General features: G+C 39.1%; 1 protein-coding gene across 3 annotated transcripts in view; it reads left to right on the plus strand.

Annotated features, from left to right (window-relative positions):
* The window catches only part of AGPAT5 (1-acylglycerol-3-phosphate O-acyltransferase 5), a 62,564-nt gene that overhangs the window by 34,450 nt on the left and 3,433 nt on the right, over nucleotides 1-24,681 (plus strand). For all 3 annotated transcript variants that reach the window (XM_032260315.1, XM_032260314.1, XM_032260313.1), the window contains 2 exons: nucleotides 5,169-5,259; nucleotides 12,446-12,604. In XM_032260315.1, the coding sequence (XP_032116206.1) occupies nucleotides 5,169-5,259; nucleotides 12,446-12,604 (250 nt within the window). The remainder of the gene's footprint in view (nucleotides 1-5,168; nucleotides 5,260-12,445; nucleotides 12,605-24,681) is intronic.

Below are 24,681 nucleotides of genomic sequence, written 5' to 3' on the forward strand. Positions count from 1 at the left end.
AAGTTATTGCTTTTCATTATATAAGTGCTATATGGTTTTTGTCAAATCTGTTATTTTGGTTTTAACCTTCAAGCTTGTCTTTGTTTCTTTAAGTGTCAAAGGCATTATTTAAAAGGTGTGTTGGGTTATTTCGGTGCCTGAAGTCCTGTCTGAGTCTGCTGTTTTCTGCTGGTTCTTGCTCATGGTACTTTCTTTCCTTATTTGCTTTGTTATCTTCCTTTGCTGCTGGTTGTATTTGGTAAGTTTGCAGAAATCAGTTGAAGCCTCAGGTGAAAGTGTCTTTCTCCAGAGAACATTTGTACCTGTTTTAGCTGGACCCCTTAAGCCTCCCCTAGTCTGGACCCCACCCAAACCAAATTCTGAGTTGGAGGCGAACTGAGCCAGCCATTCAGGCCGTACAGCCAGGGTTGCAAATCCACACGAGACCTGCTCACCTCTAATTTACTTTCACTCCGAGAGTGAAGCCTTTGGTGTTTCCTTTACTTCTGGGTCTCTCTTCACATTTCTCTTAGAAGGTCTATGGGCTTCAGTTTCTGTTCCCCTCGTCGTTTGAGTCTTATAAAACAAAGTTCTGTTTTACGCTTACTTCTGCTTTACTGTGTTTGCTTAATTTTGGTCTTCACATCTTGCCAACTCTTGGATACTTTAAAAATAATGTTATATCTAGCTTTTTAATTTGTTTTCAGTAGGAAGGTTGGTTCAAATAACCTAGTCTATTATGGTCTACCAGAAGAGACTTCCTGTGTTTTGTGGGCAAAATTCCAGCCTTTTATGTTCCTAGCACAGTATGGATAACAGACTGGTAGGCTCAGGAGGCAGTGCTGAGCACTGTCACTGTAGGGTCACTGTCCCAGATCGGGTTTCTAAGAATCCGGATGGCTGTTTGATTTCTTAATATGGAAGCGCTGTGAAAGAAGACACATCTTGCTCAGGTTCTTTATGATTCTTTTGTTTCTGAAGGTGAATTAAGTAAGTGACATGGTAGAATCTGTGAAGTCAGCTTTCATGTGGCTTAATAGTTCTCATCAGTCTATTTCATGATTATATCAGTTCTTACTTGGCATTAGTATTATTTGAAAAATGCACAATTTTGTTTTAAAAATATATTTGTATTATAAATTATGAAGAAATACATCTTCATAATTATTGCTGGGACAATGCAATAGTTTCATAAGGTACTTATTGGTTGTGGATGCAAATGAAACATATTTGTGATAAACATAATTATACTTACAGAAGTCATTTGTTAGAGTATGAGCTAGTAAAACTTATGACACAAATATGAACACTTCCACTTTTTCTTCTAACTTTCACTTAAGTTTGTTTTCGGATGTGAGGCAGCCTGGTCTATGAGAGTATTGGTTTTGAAATTAGATTTGGTTTTCAATCCCAGATCTGCAGTTTAATCTTTCTTTTATTTCAGGTAGATTTTCTGGATAACTTGCTGCAGCTTATACAGCAGTACTTGCCACTTCAGTTTTATGTTATGGAGAGATGGCTTCTTTCCTTAAACCTCACGGACCAACCCCTGCTAGCTTCCGACTTTTTTTTCCTGCCGCTTCCTTACCGCTCTCAGCCTTCATAGAATTAAAGAGAGTTAGGGCCTTGTTCCGGATTAGGATTTGCCTTAAGGGAATGCCATGGCTGGTTTGATGTTTTATCTAGAGCACTCAAACTTTCTCCATATCAACAATAAGGTTGTTTTGCTTTCTAATCATTTGTGTGTTCAGTGAAGTAGCACTTTTAATTCTCTTTAAGGACTCTTCCTTTGCATCTACAACTTGACTGTTTGGTGTAAAGGGCCTAGTTTTTGGCCTGCCTCGGCAGCAGACCTTCCTCACTAAGCCATTTCTAGCTATTAATGTAAAATGAGAGACGGGCAACTCCTCCTTTCGCTTGAACTCTTAGTGGCCATGGTTGGGTTATTAAGTGGGCTAATTTCAATATTGTTGTGTCTAGGGGAATAGAGAAGTCAAAGGGGCAGGAGAGAGACAGGGGAATGGGCCACCAGTGGAGCAGTCAACACACATGACATTTATCAGTTAAATTTGTCATCTTATATGGGTGCAATTCATGGTACCCCCCCAAACAATTACAGTAGTAACATCAGAGATGACAGATCACAGTAAGATATAATAACATGAAATATTGTGAGAATTACCAAAAGATGACACAGAGATGTGAGGTGAGCACATACTGTTGGCAAAATGGCACCAATAGATGCTTGATGCAGGGTTGTCACAAACCTTCAAATGGAAAAATGCAGTTTCTGTGAAGCTCAGTAAAGTGAAGCATGATCAAATGACGGGAGCCTGTCACTCCTAAGAATGTTCCTTTACAAGGTTTTTGCATCTGTGACTTGCCTTTTCCAATTTATAAATCGTGTCTTTTTTGAGAACATTTTAAAAATTTTTATAAATTTATATGTATCTTTTGAAGAACATACTTTTAAGCTTATTTATTCCCTCTCATATTTTCTGCGTTTTGTATCCTATTTAAGAAGTCCTTGCCAAACTCAAGGTTGCTAAGATTTTCTCCTCTGTTTTCTTCTGGAAATTTGAGAGTTTTGCTTTTACATTTAGGTCTAGAATGTATTTCTAATTAATTTTTTATATGCTGTAAGGTCGAAGTATTTTTTTTAAATATAGATAACCATCACTGCAGAAAAGATTATTTTCCCCCAATGTTTGAAATAAGTAGACTGAATATAAATGGGTGTATGATCCCTAGATCAGTGGACCATTTGTTCTGTTACATTGATCTATGTGTGTATCCTTATGCCAGTACCATACTGTCTTAATAAAACTCACTTTATAATAAGTTTTGAAATACTGTAGTTGTCTTCTAAACTTGTTCTGTCTTTTCAAAGTAGTTTGGCTATTTTGGGTTCTTTGCATTTCTATATGAATTATAGAATTAGATCGACAATTTCTTCTCAATGTTTGTGGGCTTTTCATTTTGATTGTGTTGGATGTATAGATGAATTTGGGAAGAATTGATATAGCAGGATTGAATCTTTGGATTTATGAACATAGCCTACATTTGTTTACTTAGGTCTTCTTTGTTTATCTCCGTGTGTTTTGGACTTTAAATGTGCATGTTTGCACACGTTTTGCCAGGTGTATTCCCTAAGAATTTTAGTTTTTGATGCCATTGTAGATGACATTTAAAAATTTTTTGAGTTTCTGATTGTTAACCTAGGCATATAATTGACTTACTTATTGTCTAGTAACTTAAAATTATATATTTCTTAGGATTTCCTACATAAACAATCATGTCATTGTTATAGAAATAACAGTTTTACTTTGTCCTTTTTAATCTTGATGACTTTTATTTTATCTTGCTAAATTTTCTGTCTAGACCTCCTAGTACAGCCTTGACTAGAACTGGTGTGAGGGAAATCCTTTCCATATTCCTCATCTTTAGGGAAAAGCACTCATTCTTTTACACATTCTTTAGGTCCTAGCCCCGTCACCCTTCCTAAATTCCCTCTCCTCATTTTTCTTCATGACACCTTGTTCTTTTTCTTTGCAATCGTATCATGATATGTAATTACATGTTTTAATTTATCTGTTTAACGTGTTTCTTTTCTTCACTTGCCTACAAAGACCATGAAGGAAAGGACCTTATGTGTTGTTATTTTGTATGTAGTTCCTGGAACATAACGAGTATATAAGAAATAGTTTCTGAATTAGTTCTGAATGAATTCATGCTTTCTTGCTGTCAATGTTTTACATTAAACACCTGAGACACAGCAAATAATACCATATGAGTTATTATTAACCTTTGAAATAATCGTTTTATTTTTAAATGATTGAGTTGCTTTCATGGCTTTGAATGTAAACCTTACTGGTAGAAAATACATTTTCATGAAAATGAATGTTTGGTTTTTAGAATTAGCTTTAATAATTGTCTTCCTGTTTTTTTTCTAGTTGCTGGAATATAATTAGGAATTCTGCATTTTTTCCTAATTTTACCCATTTTTTAACATTTTCTTAACACATCTGATCAAACTTCATTATGAAATATAAAGATATGTAATATAATCTGTTAATTTCTAAGTTAGGCATGGGTTCTGAAGACTATTACATGAATGAACAAAAAGCATGCATAACTGCATGGAAGGTGAAAATGCATAATTTTCAGATACCATTATACCAGTATCTAAAGGAAAAATTCAGTCCCACATAGGTTTTTAAGTAGGAGCTTTATAATCATAGACATCCCAATGAGGACCGAATGAGATACGTACAGAGGTGGACGGTATTGTCTGAATAGCGTCTGAGATCTGGCAGGAATGGACTCAGTGAACACAGTTTTCTCCCATCAGCTCCCGTCTTGTTTCCTGTATTCTGTTTATATTTGAAAAGATTTACTATGAATATCTTAATTTTGTCTTCTGGCTGTCAAAGTTATTAGTGTAGTTTTTGTAACTCAGTTCTTAAAGTTAGGAGTTTTGCTGTATAATTTTAATGTTTTTGTTTTTACTTTCTCAAGCAGGTAAGTGTAAAAACTTAGACTAATTGATTACTTAGTAAACACCCAGCTTGATATTCTTTATATTATTTTAGTTTCAGTTTACATAACAAATAAGGTTATTTATTTATAAAGAAAAAATTTAAAATTTAAAATTCACTAAAGGAGCTGTGTAAAATAGGAATTCTGTGTGAAGCTGTTGAATATGAACACTTAAAACCTTTTACATGGTAGAAATTTAGTATATGAGTTTCCTCAAATGAGGTACTTTTTAGTGTTGGTACTTAAGGATACTGATTTCTAAAATTTGTACTTCTAAAAATGCCATATTACAGGATCTTGACAATGAAAAAACTCAGTAATTGAGGCTTTGTATGAGTCTGCATTTCATGACCTATTTTTAATTAGTGAACTATCAGCATGTAATTAAAAATGCTTTTAGATTCTTCATGGCTGACCTACCAATGAATGTAGCACTGCATTTAAAATATAGTCTATGCTATGTTCAAACTTAATTGAATTGTTGAATTTTGGTTGCTCTGCTTGAAATGAAGGTCACATGTAAGTGAATAGACATTTTCTCTTAATGTAGGAAATACTTTCTTAGCATTAGTAGGTTTAGCTTTTTTAAGTTAACAACAGTAACAATAAAGCTCACACAAAATAAACTTAATTTCCTTTATGTCCCACAGATGTATCTTGTGATTTTTCCAGAAGGTACAAGGTATAATCCAGAACAAACAAAAGTCATTTCATCTAGTCAGGCATTTGCTGCCCAACGTGGTAAGTAAAAATTTGACAGTGTTTGAAGAAATAATTTTTAAAGATAGTAACATTTTTAGTTTTTCTGCTTGGAAAAGATAGTTTTGTTTTACAATTGAAAGAATGAATATATTCATTTCTTGAATTAATGTACATATTATCTCTTAGGAAATGAAGTTTCTTCTCCTTAATTCATTTGCATGCTCTTATTACATGTATCTGAGAAATTAAGTTTAACTACCTGTTATGATACATATTCCTGTGCCATGGATTTATTTAAAATCTAAGTACATGATTATGTAGATGGAGGCTTTTTCTACAGTGGGGGTTATGTGTGATGGAGTTTCTGTTTTGTAAGTTGACAGACTAAGTTGGAGTCCAAACTCTGATTTTTATTAGCTTTGTCATTGCAACTTGCAAGTTGTGTAATGTTGCTGAGCTTGTTTCTTCATCTCCTAAAAGAACATATGCCTTATATGTAGATTCTGTGTGAGAATTCAATGAGGAAATATGTCAGGTTCCTAATGGAGGACTTACACAAAGTTGGCTGACAGTGCTTGGAAGCTATTAATGTCCTCAACAAGGGTAACGTTCTTCACATCCATATTTTAGAAAATTGGATAATTGATACAACCGATAAGCTATGCAATTTAACCAAATTGGGAAGTATACAGAAAACAGTGGCTTTGCTATGTTCTCGTGTCTTTGAAGCTTGACTGTGGCTTAGTATGTGATCTCCATGTTGATTGTCAGACACTAACTGAGCAAATACCTCGTTTGTGACGTTATGCCAGGGCTTATGACAGTGCTATCAAATGGAACTTTCTGCAATCATGGTGAAGTTCTTTATCTGCTCTGTCCAGTATGCTGGCTCCTACCAATGTAGATTTGGAGAATTCAACATGTGACTAGTGAATAAAATAAATTTTTAATTTTATTTAATTTTAGCTTAACTAAAATAAGGGGAAGCTTTTACAAGGTGCTTACAAGAGAAGATATGTCATATACATTTAACAGTACATTTGTAACAGTACATTTAACAAATGTTTGTTTGGCTGGGTACAGTGGCTCACGCCTGTAATCCCAGCATTTCGGGAAGCCAAGGTGGGTGTATCACCAGAGATCAGGAGTTCGAGACCAGCCTGACCAACAGGGAGAAACTCCGTCTTTACTAAAAGTACACAAAATTAGCTGGGCGTGGTGGCACATGCCTGTAATCCCAGCTACTCGGGAGGACGAGGCAGGAGAGTTGCTTGAACCCGGGAGGTGGAGGTTGCAGTGAGCCGAGATCATGCCATTGCGCTCCAGCCTGGGCAACAAGAGTGAAACTCTTGTATTAAAAACAAAACAAAAAAAGGCTAGTTTGTTTTTAAACACATGTCCTGATTAAGGAGTGGTGCAGAATACAAGGGCTCAGTTTGTCCCCCAGTCTGTCAGCTCCCTTTTGACTTTGACTGCTTCCTCTATCTAGTGTAGATACCACATTCTGTCATTTCAGTTGCTCTTTTGCAATGCCATTGTCTCTGTTGCCCTTTTCACATTTATTAAACACAACAAAACAAAAATCCCCTCTCTCAAATTTATGTTTCCCTCTTCCTAGCACCCACTTTACCCCCTTTCCTTAACAGCCAAAGCCTTCTGAATCTGTAGTCTACCTTTGTTGTAAGCACTTTTTTCAGTTCTCTGCTCTCAATTTGTTGTGGTCGGATTTGAAATTCTCTCCCTAGCTTCAGTGGGGCTGTTCTCCATTCTCCTCCCATCTCTCTGGCAATTATTTCCTGGCTTCCTTTCCAGCCTCCTGCTTCATCTTTACCTGTTTCATGTGTTATTTCCAATGTTAGGTTCTGGTCTTTAATTAATTTCATTTTTTTGTTTCTCATGGTGGCCTTCCTCTAAATCCATGGCATTAGCCACTGTTTACTTGACTGCTGATGACTCACAAGAGCTTCCTCCCCTCCATATCTCTCTGCCTACCTCTACAACCATCTGCAGTTGTCCACTAGAGAGCTTCACTTGACTGGCCCAAAGGGATGTCTTAAACTCAGCATATGGAAGATAGAATTTATCCTTCCACGTGTATACTCATATTTCTTGTTTTGGTGACTCCGTCATTCCGTTTTTTTGCCTCAGTTTCGTTCACAAAAAGAATAAACTGGTAGCAGTTGCATACCTCTTACAGGAAACTTAGACATGGAGGAAGAAGCTGTTCACAGGGGTCCTGCAGAAGTGCAGGCCTGCAGTAATATTCCAACTCTCCTCAGCTATACAAAGAGTTTAACTAATTAGAATCATTTTAGATATTTGGCTTTCCAGAGGTTAGTAAGGAATTTGGAATTAAATATATCTTAATCTGCCTCCTGAACTCATTAAAGTGAGCCCCTATAGTGTTTTGTTTTGTTTTGTTTGTTTTGTTTTAATGCTATGGTTAAAACCGTAGTAGCCAGTGAAGGTGACATACTTAAGCTTTTTGAACTCTTATAGACACATCACTAAATTTCTGTTTTCTATTATAACGGCAAACCAGATACCTAGAATTTTCATGTTATTCATAGAATCAAAGCTTATCTGTTACTTCAGATCTATGAAACTTAGCTTTCATTCTGTGAATAACACTGGCAATTGTAGAGATTTGAGAGTCCTTTCAAAATGTGAGAACAAAGGAATAAGCTACAAAGCAATTTTTTTTTCTTTGTTGACCTAACTGAATAAAAATTATTATGTCTAAAGCATCATATGAACAAATTTAGTTGGCAAATGGTAAGCTAATAATATTTGATAATATGGTAATTCCTAGTTAGTATATTATAATTAGTAAGACATAAACTAGAAAAAATGGGAAAAAGGCATGAATAAGAAATTCAAGAGATACAAATGAGACCCACACACTTGAACAAATGTTTATTCTTTCTCATAATCAAGGAAATAGAAATTGAATGAATACTTTGAAGCCAACTTCTGAAAGCATAGCAAACAAAAAGACTAGTGCTCAGCTGTGGGTGGCGATGGCACTCCCACCCTTCTGCCCGAAGTGTAAGAAGGTATGTTTGCTTCCTATGGCTGTTCTCAGGAAGCGCCACAAACTTGGTGGCTTAAAACACCAGAGATTTATTCTCTTACAGTTGAGAAGTCTGAAATGGGTCTCACCCGGCTGAAATCAAGGGGTTGGCAGGGCTGCCGTCCTCTGTGGGGGCTCTGGGAGATCCTGTTCTGTGCGGGTTTCCTGTGCTTGGCTGAATGCTCTGCTTTCACCACCTTGAAGTTTGTCTGGAAATGGTACTGGGTCGCCCACAGCATGCAGCTGACTTGGTTCTACCTCCTCCTCACTCACTCTCAACCTGTGTTTTCGGGTCATTTCTAACCTCTTTTGTTGGCCCTTCTGTGGCTTTCAGGGCCTTCTGCAGCTCTTGCTTGCCCAAGTCCCGGGGTCGGCCCATCCCGATGCTGAGCCGTTCTGTTCCTGCCCTACCTTTCCTCAGCCCTTGGCAGCCCTGCTTGTTTTCTCCCTTCCCTCAATGGAGAACATCGTACGTAATGCTGACTGCCTTCTACAGCCAAGCCATGCCATTTAATTTCAGCTGAGCCAAGTCTGTGTTTAGCAGTTCTTTTATTTTTCTCCTTTTGACTACCTCTTATGGTTTCATGGATTTTTTTTCTCCTCACATTCAAGGAATTTTTTGCCTTCAGAAAGTTATGTTTCTCTGGAAAGAGTGCACCCAATATCCCTTTTGATTTCAAAATCTTAATGTGGACTCTCTTGACTTGGATTTCTTTCGAAGAAACTGCTGAATCTAACATGTCTAAGAAGAGAACTTTGGAGAAAAATTTTCCTCTTAGACACGGTGGCTTCAACAGTTTGTAAGCTCTTGACGCCATCTGTGCCGTCTCCATCATTGCCTCAGTCATCTGCCTTCTTCTCTGCTGGGGTTTCTCCCCAGTTTGCACGTAGTCCAATTCGGACATAACCGAGTCTACAGCTGTGCAAACAGAAGATTGGGACTCTTTCCTTTCTTTCTTGTATTTGACTCCATCTACTCTCCAGAAATGTGTCCCACCTCTAACTTACCAGTGACCTCTGAAGCATCCTATCATTTGTGTCAGTTGTCATATTTGTTAACTTTCATGTAACTTCTGACATTATGTATAACTTTATTTTATAACCAGGAAACAATTTTTAGTTATGGTAGAAATAAACAGTGGAATATAATTTTTCTTTATAAAGATAACTATCACCTTCTCTTCCTTTAAACATTCTTTCCTTGGTTTTTGTATTACATTGGCTTTTCTCTTCTTCTTTTCCTGACTTGCCCTATTTCCTGTTATTATTTTTATCTTTTTTTAATGTGGATGTTTCCTAAGTCTGTATTTCTGGCCTTTTCATCTTCTACCCTTTACTATTCTCAACCACTGCCATCACTTCAGTCATCTTATCCATTCACATGATTTCCACATGCTTATCTTTGGTTTCTTGCCATTTTACAGACCATATTTCCAAGTCCTTCTAGAATGTTTTATTACCTCAGCTCAGTGTGCCCAGTGTGAACTCATCTCTCTCCCCTTCTTTCTTCCTTTCTCTCTCCCTTGCTTCTTTTCCTTTCTCTCCCTCCCTCCCTCGCTTCCTTCCCTCACTCGTTCTCTCTTGCTTGCTTTCTTCTCTTCCCTCTTTTTCTTCCTTCTCTCCCCTCCCAACCAACTTCCAGGCTAAAGCAGTTCCCCTAAGTAGTTGGGACTACAGACATACATGTGCCGCTGCGCCCAGCTCCATGTTCCCTTTCTTTCTCTGCCTCCTGCCCGCTCTCTTCTCTCTTTGTGTGACAGGTGCATGCACATAGGCATGCTCTGCATGTCTTCCTCCTGGTCATTCATTCCCCTTCTAGTTATGGCATGGCTTTCTCTATGCCTTCTAGAGCAGAAGCCTGGTTATTTTTTTCTCCTTTTCCTTTAGACCACATTCAGTCAGTTGCTGGTTCAGTATATATTTGGTGTTTGTAACATAACTTGATTACATTTTATCTTTTCAGTTTTCACTGCTTCAGTCCTAATTCAGCATTTTGTTGCTTTATGACCTAATGTCCTAAACTCTTTCTGAAGCTGGAACTGTTACTCTTCGCACCTACATTCAGTCTGTTCTTGGGCCTCCAATCCTTGCACTCCTACAGATCAACGGATGTGCCTCAGCCTATTATTCTGAAGCTGGCAGCAGTGTGACCTGGTGTGCTTGTCACTGTTAGCCTCTCCTGCTCTGCACAAGTGCTCCAGAGGTCTCCCGGGTCCCTGCTTCTGTACCTTTGCTCAAGAATCCTTCTGCCCCTCGTTGTGTGCTGCACACCTCCACCTTGCCATATCTCCAGCATATTCTTTGTCCTGAAGCTTTCACCAATCAGATATGTGTGATTTAAAAACCTTGAAGTATGAGTAATATTTTTACATTCTGAGAACATCTTCTCTCTCTTTTAAGACAGCCTACCATGTACTATAGCTGTTTACGTTTTTTTATTGCCTCATTAACGTCTAACTTACATGTTTATAGTTTCCCAATAGTGAAACTTCACTTCCCACCACTGCACTGAAAATACTGATCAAGGTATCATGGACCCTCCATTGTGCCCAGGAGTCACGTCTTGGTTCTGGGCCTTTTTGTGTCTTCCAGCGAACGCGGCTGAGCACTTCGCTCTTCCTGAGCTATCTTCCTCTGGGGCCACCTGTGTCACCACCACAGTCCCCTTGCTTTTCTTCATCTTCATTGGCTATTCCTTTTCAAGAGCTGGATACTAAAACCTGGACTTTGTAGGATTTGGATTTGATATAGAGAATTTGATACAGAAAATGTCTGGAATAATAAAAGCCATTCCCAGTGTATTCCTTAATTAGAAAATTTTTTTTAGTTTTGTTTACATATTATTAATGGCTATGATTCAGGTCACAAAGCTATTTTTTTCAGACTTTCAATGATAATTCATTTTTGTGTATGTTTTAAAAATACTGCCTTTCTTTATTTTCTTACTAACTTACTTGGATTTTAGCCTTTCTTTATTTTCTTACTAACTTACTTGGATGTTAGTAACTAGTTGTTCTTAGTGAATGCCACAGAGTGATGTTTTCAAACTTTGGACTTAATCAAGTTAGATGAGCTCCAGTAGCAATGAAGGAAGTGTTAACTAGTTTAATTGACAAATAGATGCTTCCCAGCTTGGTATGCTGTTGAGATTTTTGTTACAAGTTTGTGAATAAATTTAACTGCTTCTGCCCTGGGGACTGAAGTCAGATGTGTGGTTGTGGGAATCTTTTTCTTTCCCACAGCACCCTGCATTTTAAAAATTGTTGTGTGAGACAGTCCCACCATGTAATAGCCGTTCTTCCGTACTCAGCTACTTTCCCTGGAGAGGGGCCAGTAGAAAATCTAGACTAGCTTTTTGTAGTCTGTTTTCATGTCACCTATTGAGAGCTACTGTTTTCTGTTAAATTGTCAGTAAATATTTTAGTCAAGGAAAAGGGAGGTAATAGGAAGAAGAAAAGAACAAATCCTTAACCCTAGTAGGAACCTAATGAATGCAATTTGCTCTGGATAATTGCAGTAGTTCCCCAGCTAAAGACACTTAAAAATACATCAGATATACCCAAGAGAAATGAAATCTTATGTTGATACAAAAGCTTGTTCATAGCAGTGTTACTGATAGTAGCCAAAGTATGGAGGCAACCCCAATGCCCGTGAGTATGACTCGGCCGCACAGAGGAATGCAGCACCGGCACCTGCAGCCGCACAGATGCTCCTCGGCTCCAGGCCGAGTGAAAGAAGCCGGACACAGGAGGCCATGTGCCGTGTGACTATTTCTGGGAAATCTCGAGTAACCGTAGGCAAGATGCTACCACCTTTGTTCAGTGGCCAGAAGCGAGGATACTAATATTTGCCATTGCCGGGCTTTAATAGATTGAAGGGTTTCCAATAGGCCACAAATTTCTAACACAGTGACTTGTACATGTAGATATTTGATCAATATATATCAAATGAATATTGATTTAAACAAAAAAAGGCAAGTGTGAGTGCTTTCTAAACTTAAAGCTCTAAAGATACGAGGTCGATGGCATTAATTGATCCTGGTGTGTTATTTGAGGAAATTTTAAAATAATTTAGATGTTAAAGTTAATATATTTTATTGTGGAGGTGCTTTGTAACTAAATTATGGCCACGCTGAATTGACTTCTCCTCTAGGCCTTCCAGTATTGAAATACGTGTTAACACCGCGGATAAAGGCAACTCACGTTGCTTTTGATTGCATGAAGAAGTATTTAGATGCAATTTATGATGTTACGGTGGTTTACGAAGGGAAGGACGATGGAGGGCAGCAAAGAGAGGCACCGACCATGACGGGTAAGTGTGTTCGTGCACCTGAAACGCCTGCCACGTGACACATACGCTGCCTGTGTTTATGTAGAATTAATTCAGCTTTACACAGTAAGTTAAGTGTACTTTTTTCCTTCATTACATTTACCAGGTATATTTTTCAAGATGTTATTAGGATGTAACAGTTGAAATTTCCTTATCTTGGCTGTCGTATTAGTCCTATGGACTCATCAATTATCATTCATCCAGCCTCTTTCTACCCAAAGTTCACCCATACAAATGGAAAGCTCCATAAAGGAGAGGAAGGCGTGAGGAGCACATCCCCGGCAGTACCAAGGTGCACATTATTATCAGTGCTGCCCTTTTCACGGTATTTTTCATAAAATATTTATGACATTTGGTGTCATTGTGACAAGAAGAAATACTGCTAAGTGTGACTTTTTTTTTTTTTTTTTAACATGCTGGGTTTTAAGAACCTTTGAGCTATTGTTAGATATAACCAGGAAAAAATAGAATTTTATGAGTTTTGTATTTTTACCTCGTCAGCTGTTTGGGGTTAAGCTAACATGCCTGTCAGTGTGCTTGTATCAGTAGGGTCTACTGAAGGCAGATGCCCAAAATATGAGCCACCAGCACGTTTTGGTGGCTCATATTTTGTAAACCCTCTCCTGAGGCATTCCTCTGAAGTTGATGTGCCTTGGAAATTTTATGGAATAATATTTTTAGCTACAATGAAACATTTATAAAAGTAGACACTATTAAATCATTCGGAAGTGAGCAAGGATAGAAATTATTCTTCCCAACCTTACACATAGGCCTTCTAGATGTAGCACTGTGCATGATTACATTATCTAACACTTTGTGTATTCTTTGGATATCAGGGAGCTTTCCAAGTGCAGTGAGAGCATAGTTGTAAAATGATTACTCTGGGTGTGACAGATCAATCTTAAATAATGATAAGATGAGGCTCACTCAGGTTTTAGAAGAAAAGCTCTCAGAGAAAGAGAGAGCAGCTGCCTACCACAGAAAGTTAGGGAGTGAGGCTAGAGGAGTGAGGCCCGGGGGCTAGCTAACATAAAACCAGTTATGGTGAATGGAAAAAAAATCTGACATAGTTATATCTGAAAGATGATTGCTCTCATAATTGTGTATAACACAGAGTAACTGTAAAGTAGGAAGCTAAGGTATTTTTCATTTTAAGTGTAAACTTTTGGAATACATAATGCATCAGTTGAAGCATGAAAACTGCAAAGTACACAGTGAAATGTCTTCCTTGCTTTCCACCCTGCCACCTGGCCTTCCCTTCTCCTTCCTAGCAGTAATCACTTTTCTTAATTTGTTGTGCATTGTATGTGCAAATTTAAGTATATATTCTTATTCTACCGTCCTTTCTTAGAAAAGGTGGCATTTTAATATTTTTCTCTTTTAAACTATCACAGGAGTTATTTACCTATTTTTACATTTGAAAACAGACAATTATTTAGCAAAGTTGTCATTAGTTTATTAAACAAAATAAGATTAAACAAGTGATTATAACCAATGAAAAACAGACTTTAGAAAGCACTCACATTTGCCTTTTTTTAAAAAATCAATATTCATTTGATATATATTGATCAAATATCTACATGTACATGTCATGTAGAAGTTTGTTAGAAGTTTGTGGCCTATTGGAAACCCTTCAATCTAGTAAAGCCTGGCAAGGGCAAATGTTAGACTGCCCATGATAACCTTGTTTAAATGCTGCTACTCTTATCATGTCCCCTCCTGTCTAAGAACTCCTCGATTTAGCAGAGTTCAAGGGGAATGCCGGCGTCTGTAGCCTGCTGTCCAAGGACTGATTTCAGCCCTAAGCTTGGCCTTGCCTTGGCTTCCTGAAGCCTCAGCTGTGGTGAACCTGGCTGACGGAGTCCTCCTGCGCCCCATGCATATGCTGTAGTCAAAGACTTTTGTTGCCCTGACCCAAGCCTGCTGTTCCCTCAGTGTCAGGTGCTGCCTTTCCCAGCATAGCACTGGCGCTGTGCATTCTCCTGCCCTGCCCTCACAGCACTGTGGTGGCACTGACTGCATGTGCTAAGTGCCAGCACTTAGCACAGGGCTCAGTCCCTCTCTTCCCAGCTGTATCGCAAGTGCCTTGAGGAAGCAAAAACCCTCTTTGAGTTTCATTGCCTGCTTCCAACCTCCCACTGCCTTGCTTCTCCTCTGCTACATGTGAGCTGACTGTCGCTTTGGGGTGGTCACTGCCTATGTGTATTCATTACAAAGTGTCTGTCCTTTTGAAAGGTTGACCTTTCTGTCACACCTAGCTACCATATAGAAAATAAAATCTTATCACTTCAGTCAATTAAGGATAAAGTGTTTCTGAATTTAAGGAAAAATAAACTAGAGTAAAATCAGGACTGAAAGACAAACTAGGAAAATATTTTCAGCTTAGATAATAGAAAAGGGGTCATTTCCTTCATGTATAAAGTGCACTTAAAATTGATAAGAAGATGACTTGAAAAAAATGGGTAAAGGATGAGAAAAGACATTTCACAAAAAATGCTTAGCCGCATTCAGAATAAGATAAGTGCAAATTAAAACTGCAGGAGATACCTTTGTTTTTTAACCCATTAGACTGGGAAACATCCCAAGGTTTGCTCATAGGCTCAGTGGGTGAGATTAAAGTATTAACAGGCGTCTTTGTAACTTTGCTGTTAGGAGTGTAATATGGTATAACCTCTGTAGAAGTTGGTTTGGAAATGTCTCAGATGTACAAATGCATTCACAGTTTAGATTTAGCATTCCCACTTCTGAGACACTATTCTACACGTATACCCGTGCACATAAGACATAATCATAACACGTTTTTCCTTCTAGTATGTTGCTTTTAACCGGTAGCTTGAAAAACCCTGCTTTCTTTGTTTTTTTGTTTTCTGTCACTGGCTCAGCCCTGCTTTCAGTTGTTTATATGAATTGATGGGTGTTCTGGTCTGATTATAATCTATAGATTAAGAGACACTTTAAATTATATGAAATCTGATATGTTGTGTTAGCAATAAAATTCTGTAACTTGGAATATTGTAAGTACTTAGCAGCCAGATTTCATTAGTATTAAATATTATCTCTATACATAGTGAGCTATTTAATATTCACAGTTTATGGTGCAATTAAGAAATAATTTTTTTCACGAAGCTGCCAGGTTGTTGATATGCCCTGGCCTGGTGTTTCTCAAAGCATTCTGGGGGAATTAGCTGCAGTGGCTGTTGGACATGCAGGGCCTCTACTGCACTCCACGCTGCTGCCAGGATGCGGTGCAGGCGAGAGCTGGGAAGCTGGAGGAGCTGCAGTGCTGACAAACTCCATAGGAATTCTTGCAGTCACCTTAATGTGGCCTCACATTCAAGAGATAGGCAGCCAATAGTGTCCCTTGTCCTTCCCATTTTATGGTGTAAGTTTCATTTTAAAGGAGGTATAAATCAAAGCCCACCTGAGCATTCTATCATGGTTCACTGGTTCTTGTCATCATGAAAGATGTCATTGTGGCAGACATGAGACAGGGTAGTTAGATTACTACTGATTTTTTTAAAAATCCCATTTCTGGCCCCATCTAAGATGGCGGAGTAGGAGCATGTCTGGATTGCAGCTCCCAGCGACAGTGCGGAGGGGGAGTGGTCACCGCATTTTCAGACAGATTTTTATTGCCTATAGCCCAGGAGATTCCCCAGGCGGAGGAGCGTGACGGGTCTACAGCGCGACTGTTTCGGCCAGCGCAGTGGGTCTCCACACAGAAACTCATACAGATCCAGGTACTTTTTCAACAGGCGAGACTGGAACGCCGGAGAGACAGAGTCACCCATTCAACTGATAAAAAGGGCACTGAAACAGGGAGCCAGGCCAAGAGATTCCCGGGTGAAAAAGCGCCACGAGTCTCCAGCACAGCTATTTCAGCCAGCTCAGTGGGTCTCCACACAAGAACTCACACAAATCCGGGCACCATTTCAACTGGTGACTGGAATGCCTGGGAGACAGTGTCACCCCTTCAACTGAAGACAAAGGGGTCTGAGGCAGGGAGCCAGGTGATCAGGCTCAGCCAGTCCTACCCCCCACAAAGACCAGCAATCTGAAACGCTCTGGAGAGTTTCACAGCAAGCACAGCTGAACCCGGGACAGTCCAGCTCTGTGGGATGAAGAGAAGTAGTCCACCACTAGCAAGGCAGCCAGCCATCACAGAGAGAGTCTGCCATTACAGAGGTGGGCCACCACTGCCGAGACAGTTCTAACTATACCCCTATAAACAGGACTGCAGGGAAGTTCACAGGGCAGCTGGGCGGAGCCTCAGCAATGCCTCTGCTTGCAGACTGTGACTCGGCTGCCTCCTTGCTGGGCAGGGCATCCCTGAAAAAAGGCAGCAATGTGACAGAAACTTATAAAGCCATACCTTCCTGGGACAGAGCACTTGGGGAAAAAAAGGCGGTTATGAGTTCTGCTGCAGCAGACTTAAACATACCTGCCCAACAGCTCTGAATGGTACAACGGAGCTCACAGCTCAGCAGTTGAGCTCCTATAAGGGACAGACTGTCTCCTCAAGCATCTCCCTGACCCCCATATATCCAAAGAGTCACCTCATAAAGGAGAGCTCATGCTGACATCTGGCGGGTATCCTTCTGTGGCAAAGATAGCAGAAGAAGAAACTGGCAACAACCCTTACTGTTCTGCAGCTGCTGCAGGTGATCCCCAGGCAAGCAGGATCTGGAATGGCCCTCCAGCAGTCCCATAGCAGAGGGGCCTGACTATTAGAAGGAAAACTAAGAAACAGAAAGAAATAACTTCATCATCAACAAACAGGATGTCTACTCAGAGACCCTATCTGAAAGTCACCAACTACAAAGATCACAGGTAAATAAATCCACAAAGATGGGAAGAAACCAGAGCAAAAAGGATGAAAATACCCAAAACCAGAATGCCTCTCTCCTCCTCCAAGGAATCACAACTCCTCACCAGCAAGGGAACAAGGCTGGATGGAAAATGAGTCTGATGAAGTAACAGAAACAGGCTTCAAAAGGTGAGTAATAAGAAACTTCTCTGATCTAAAAGAACATGTTCTAACCCAATGCAAAGAAACTAAGAACCTTGAAAAAAGGTTTGATTAAATGCTAACAAGAATAAACAGCTTAGAGAGGAAAATAAATGAATTGATAGAGCTGAAAAACACAAGAACTTCACAAAGTGTACACAAGTTTCAATAGCTGAATTGGCCAAGCAGAAGAAAGGATATCAGAGGTCAAAGATCAATGAAATAAAACGAGAAGGCAAGATTAGAGAAAAGACTAATAAAAATGAACAAAGCCTCCAAGAAATATGGGATTATGTGAAAAGATTTAATCTACATTTGATAGGTGTACCTGAATGTGATGGAGAGAATGAATCCAAGCTGGAAAACACGCTTCAGGATATTATTCAGGAAAACTTCCCCAACCTAGCAAGGCAGGCCAATATTCAAGTCCAGGAAATACGAAGAACACCACAAAGATATTCGTCAAGAAGAGCAACCCCAAGGCACATAATCGTCAGATTTACCAGGGTTGAAATCAAGGAGAAAATGCTAAGGGCAGCCAGAGAGAAAGGTCAGATTATCCACAAAGGGAAGCCCAGCAGACTCACAGTGGATCTCTCTGCAGAAACCCTACAAGCCAGAAGAGAGTGGGGGCCAATATGCAACATCCTTAAAGAAAAAAACTTTCAACCTAGAATTTCATATCTAGACAAACTAAGTTTCATAAGCAAAGGAGAAATAAAATCCTTTACAAACAAGCAATTACTCAGAGATTTCATCACCACCAGGCCTGCTTTACAAGAGCTCCTGAAAGAAGCACTAAACATAGAAAGGGACAACCAGTACCAGCTACTCCAAAAATGTGCCAAATGGTAAAGAGCACAGACACAACGAAGAAACTGCATCAACTAACAGGCAGAACAATCAGCTAGCATCAAAATGGCAGGAACAAAATCACACATAACAATATTAACCCTAAATATAAATGAACTAAATGCCCCAATCAAAAGACACAGACTGGCAAATTGGATAAAAAGCCAAAACCCATCAGTGTGCTGTAACCAGGAAACCCATCTCACATGCAAGGATACACAAAGGCTCAAAATAAAGGGATGGAGGAAGATTTACCAAGCAAATGGAGAGCAAAAAAAAAAAAAAAAAAAAAGGAGTTGCAATCCTAGTCTCTGATAAAATAGGCTTTAAACCAACAAAGATCAAAAGAGACAAAGAAGGACATTAAATAATGGTAAAAGGATCAATGCAACAAGAAGAGCTAACGATCCTAAATATATATGCACCCAATACAGGAGCACCCAGATACATAAAGCAAGTTCTTAATGACTTACAAAGAGACTTAGACTACCACACAGTAATTGTGGGAGACTTTAACACTCCACTGTCAATATAGACAGATCAACGAGACAGAAAATTAGCAAGAATATCTAGGACTTGAACTCAGACCTGGACCAAGCAAACCTAATAGACATTTACAGAACTCTTCACCCCAAATCCAGAGAATGTACATTTTTCTCAGCACATCATGCCTACTCTAAAATTGACCGCATAATCAGAAGTAAATCACTCCTCAGCAAATGCAAAAGAACAGAAATCTTAACAGTCTCTCAGACCACAGTGCAATCAAGTTAGAACTCAGAATTCAGAAACTAACTCAGAACCGCACAAATTCATGGAGACTGAACAACTGGCTCTTGAATGTTGACTCGATAAACAATGAAATGAAGGCAGATATAAAGATGTTCTTCAAAACCAGTCAGAACGAAGACACAACATACCAGAATCTCTGGGACACATTTAAAGCAGTGTCTAGAGGAAAATATATAACAATAAATGCCCACATGAGAAGCAAGGAAAGATCTAAAATCGACACCTTATCAAAACTGAAAGAGCTAGAGGAGCAAGATCAAAAAAACTCAAAACCTAGCAGAAGACAAGAAATAACTAAGATCAGAGCAGAACTGAAGGAGATAGAGACATTAAAAAAACTTCAAAAAAATCAATAAATCCAGGAGCTGGTTTTTCGAAAAGATCAACAAAATAGACCACTAGCCAGATTAATAAAAAAGAAAAGAGAGAATAATCAAATAGATGCAATAAAAAACGATAAAGGGGATATCACCACAGATTCCACAGAAATATAAACCACTATCAGAGATTACTACAAACAACTCTATGCACATAAACCAGTAAACCTGGAAGAAATGGATAAATTCCTGGACACTTGCCTCCTCCCAAGCCTAAACCAGGAAGAAGTCAAAACCCTGAATAGACCAATAACAACAAGGGCTGAAGTTGAGGCAGCAATTAATAGCCTACCCACCAGTAAAAGCCCAGGTCCAGATGGGTTCACAGCCAAATTCTACCAGACATACAAAGAGGAGCTGGTACAACTCCTTCTGAAACTATTCCAAAGAATACAAAAAGAGGGAATCCTTCCCAAATCATTTTATGAGACCAACATCATCCTGATACCAAAACCCGGCAGAGACTCAACAAGAAAAGAAAACTTCAGGCCAATATCCATGATGAACATAGACACAAAAATCTTCAATAAAATACTGGCAAACCGATTGCAACAGCACATCAAAAAGCTTATCCATCACGATCAAGTAGGCTTCATCTCGGGGATGCAAGGATGCTTCAACATATGCCAGTCTATAAACATAATTCACCACATAAACACAATCAAAGACAAACACCTCTTGATTATCTCAATAGATGCAGAGAAGACCTTTGACAGAATTCAACAGCCATTTATGCTAAAAACCCTCAATAAACTAGGTATTGATCTGACATATCTCAAAATAAAAGCTATTTATGACAAACCCACAGCCAATATCATATTGAATGAGTAAAAACTGGAAGCATTTCCTTTGAAATCTGGCACTAGACAAGGATGCCCTCTCCTACCACTCCTATTCAATATAGTAATGGAAGTTCTAGCCAGATCAATCAGGCAAGAAAAAGAAATAAAGGGTATTCAGTTAGGAAAGGAGGAAGTCAAATTGTCTCTATTTGCAGATGACATGATTGTATATTTAGAAGACCCTATCGTCTCCGCCCAAAATCTCCTGAAACTGATAAACAAAGTCTCAGGATACAAAACCAATATGCAAAAATCACAAGCATTACTATATACCAATAACAGACTTAAAGAGAGCCAAATCATGAACGAACTGCCATTCACAATTGCTACAAAGAGAATAAAATACCTAGGAATACAACTAACAAAGAATGTAAAGGACCTCTTCAAGGAGAACTACAAACCACTGCTCAACAAAATAAGAGAGGATATAAACAGATGGAGAATATTCCATGCTCATGGTTAGGAAGAATCAATATCGTGAAAATGGCCCATACTGCCCAAAGTAATATATAGATTCAATGCTGTCCCCATCAAGCTACCAATGACATTCTTCACAGAACAGGAAAAAACCACCTTAAACTTCATATGGAAACAAAAGAGAGCCCGCATAGCCAAGTTAATTCTAAGCAAAAAGAACGAAGCTGGAGGCATCACACTGCCTGACTTCAAACTATACTACAAGTCCACAGTAATCAAAACAGCATGGTACTGGTACCAAAACAGAGATATAGACCAATGGAACAGAACAGAGGCCTCAGAGGCAATGCCACACATCTACAACCATCTGATCTTTGACAAACCTCACAAAAACAAGCAATGGGGAAAGGATTCCCTGTTCAATAAATGGTGTTGGGAAAACTGGCTAGCCATGTGCAGAAAGCAGAAACTGGACCCCTTCCTGACACCTTACACTAAAATTAACTCCAGATGGATTAAAGACTTAAACATAAGACCTAACACCATATAAACCCTAGAAGAAAACCTAGGCAAAACCATTCGGGACATAGGCACAGGCAAGGACTTCATGACTGAAACATGAAAAGCATTGGTATCAAAAGCCAAAATAGACAAATGGGAACTAATTAAACTCCAGAGCTTCTGCACAGCAAAAGAAACAATCATTAGAGTGAACCGGCAACCAACAGAATGGAAAAACTTTTTGCATTCTACCTATTTGACAAAGGGCTAATATCCAGAATCTACAAAGAACTAAAACAGATTTACAATAAAAACAAACAAATCCATTCAAAAGTAGGTGATAGTTCGGACACTTTTCAAAACAAGACATATATGAGGCCAACAACCATGTGACAAAATGCTCATCATCACTGGTCATTAGAGAAATGCAAATCAAAACCACACTGAGATACCATCTTACGCCAGTTAGAATGACGATCATTAAAAAATCTGGAGACAACAGATGTTGGAGAGGATGTGGAGAAATAGGAACACTTTTACACTGTTGGTGGGAGTGTAAATTAGTTCAACTATTGTAGAAGACAGTGTGGCGATTCCTCAAGGACCTAGAAATAGAAATTCCATTTGACCCAGCAATCCCATTACTGGGTATATATCCAAAGGATTATAAATTGTTCTTTTGTAAGGACACATGCACACAAATGTTCATTGCAGCCCTGTTTACAATAGCAAAGACTTGGAACCAACCCAAATGCCCATTGATGATAGACTGGACAGGGAAAACGTGGCACATACACACCATGGAATACTGTGCAGCCATAAAAAAAAACAATGAGTTCGTGTCCTTTGTAGGGACAGGCATGAACCTGGAAACCATCATTCTCAGAAAACTGACACAAGAACAGAAAATCAAACACCACATGTTCTCACTCATAAGTAGGTGTTGAACAATGAGAACACATGGACACAGGGAGGGGAGCCTCACACACTGCAGTCTGTTGGGGGAACTAGGGGAGGGACAGTGGGAGATGGGGGAGTTGGGAAGGATAACATGGGGAGAAATGCCAGATATAAGTGATGGGGAGGAAGGCAGCAAACCACAGTGCCATGTATGTACCTATGCAACAATCTTGCATGTTCTTTACATGTATCCCAAAACATAAAACACAATAAAATATATATTTTTTTAAAAATCCCATTTCTGAAGTGGCGAGTGTACGGTAATAAATTGTGTGCTTAAGGACAACATTTGATAATCTATTAAGTATTCTATATGATCCTAATTTTTTCTATCAATATTTTCATATTATAAAATATATATTTTCCATTTCTAGTAATATTTTTATATTTAAAAATATGGTTCAGGAAAGGGGGGATTACAGATAACCCAAAAGAGAAAAGAAAAAACTTGACAAGTTCACCTGTCCAGATGCAACCCCAGTTAACAGTCTTGATATTTGCCTTTAAATCCTTTTTCATAATGTCTATATGTTGGATAGAGTATGTGCCTTTATGTATTTTTTTTAAAGATGAGATGGTGTGTATGTGTGTTTGTGTATCTTCTGTTCTTCACATTTTCTTACTTGTGTGTAATGAACAACTGTACATGTCAGTATATATACTTCCAAAATTTTTTTTTAAAAAAAGACTATATAGTGTTCATTGATGTGAACTAACAACAGCTATCTACCCAGCTTCATCCTGTTAGATGTGGGTCCTGTTTTTTTCAGAAGAAAAGGGGGCAGGTTCTCAGTGGGCTGTGGTGTGGGAGGGCTGAGTGTGCCAGAGGCCGCCTCCACTCCCACTTTCTTTGTGTTGCCTTCAGGGCAGATGGGGCTTGGTTTCTCCAACAAGTAGACCTGTGACCTGTGTGAACACTTGGAAGACTTGCTGTATTGCCCAGGCATATCAATGTACTTTAGTGCTCTACTAGAGATTTATAGGTAGAAAAACAATTAGACCTTACAGTATTTTTTCCTAGATTCCCTAAAGTACTATAGGGTAATTTTGACTCCTGTGATATGAACTATGCTTCACCTAAAATAGTTTTTGCAAATGTGGATATATAAGTCCTTTATTAAATCTGTAGGAAGTATTTATCCCACCTATTTCCCGCCTTCAGCATTAAAACCTCCTCAATGGCATTGATATTGAACTGCTTTCCACTTTGTCGCATGCTCCTCTCATAGTTCCTGTCTGGGTCCTGAACGCTGGGGACTTGGCTGTTATAGATCCACCCCAACTACGCTGGACCTCAGTGCTCTCTGAGACTTAGTTTCCTCATCTTACAAGGAGATAATAATAGCCCTTGCCTATGTAGAATTACAGAGATCTAATGAAATAATTAGTATACCCAAAAGCATGCTGTAAATGCCAAAGCACATATAAGCTTTAGGAGAAACAAAGGGACCCATGGAAATTTCAGAGTCCTTTCCTCACAGCATCAGTGCCTCTTCTTCCACAGCTGATGTCTTAGCCGAGGCACGGCCATGTCCTGAGCACATTACTCCGCACAGCCTTCTGTTTGTCGTTCGAAATGCAGTGTGCTACATCTTCCTTACAGTCTGTATGCCAGCACGTGAAATAACGGGTAACTGCAGTGTTGACTATTGCTTATGGAAATGTTGAGGTGGAGAGTTAGATAGTTCAGTCAAGGTAGGACAATTAGTGTTGGAATCTGTCTTTTTATGTATCAGAGATAGAAATAAGACAGGGTGAGAAGCAATATGCCAAAACACTGTACTAGCTCACACACAGTACCTACTGTGTGCCAGGCACTCCTGCAGGTGCCTGACATCTTCCTCTGTGACCCTGTCAAGTAGTGCCGTTATCATCACCATCCGTACCTTAGAAGCTTGGACACTTAGCACAGAGAGGCCGGCAGAGCTGCCCAGTGTCACCACAGAAGTGAAGACCCAGGCTGCTTACCCAGGGCACAGTTCTGCTGCTTACGGTACTTTTTAAGCAGTTCTTTGATTATTCAGATGATAGTACTGTAGGAAAATTAAGACAAAAATACTGAAAAATGAAAATCTTCTTTTAGTGTTTTGCACATGTATTATTAAAGCCAGGTCACTCCTGGAAGCATGTAAGAATACCGGATATTTTTGATCATCGAAATGCTGCATGTTACTATGAGCTTGACACTGAAGTCAGGAAGAGCAGTTGCAGAAAGTACTTAGCAAAAAACGGAAGTGTGTGGGTTTGAAAGAGCAAGGACAAGTCGTCTTCAGACGGTGGAGTGTAGTATTCATCATTTCTCAGAACGCG

This window comes from Sapajus apella, unplaced genomic scaffold (assembly GCF_009761245.1).
Source record: "Sapajus apella isolate SASKATOON/1434 unplaced genomic scaffold, GSC_monkey_1.0 scaffold116, whole genome shotgun sequence".
In the NCBI taxonomy this organism is placed as follows: Eukaryota; Metazoa; Chordata; class Mammalia; order Primates; family Cebidae; genus Sapajus; species Sapajus apella.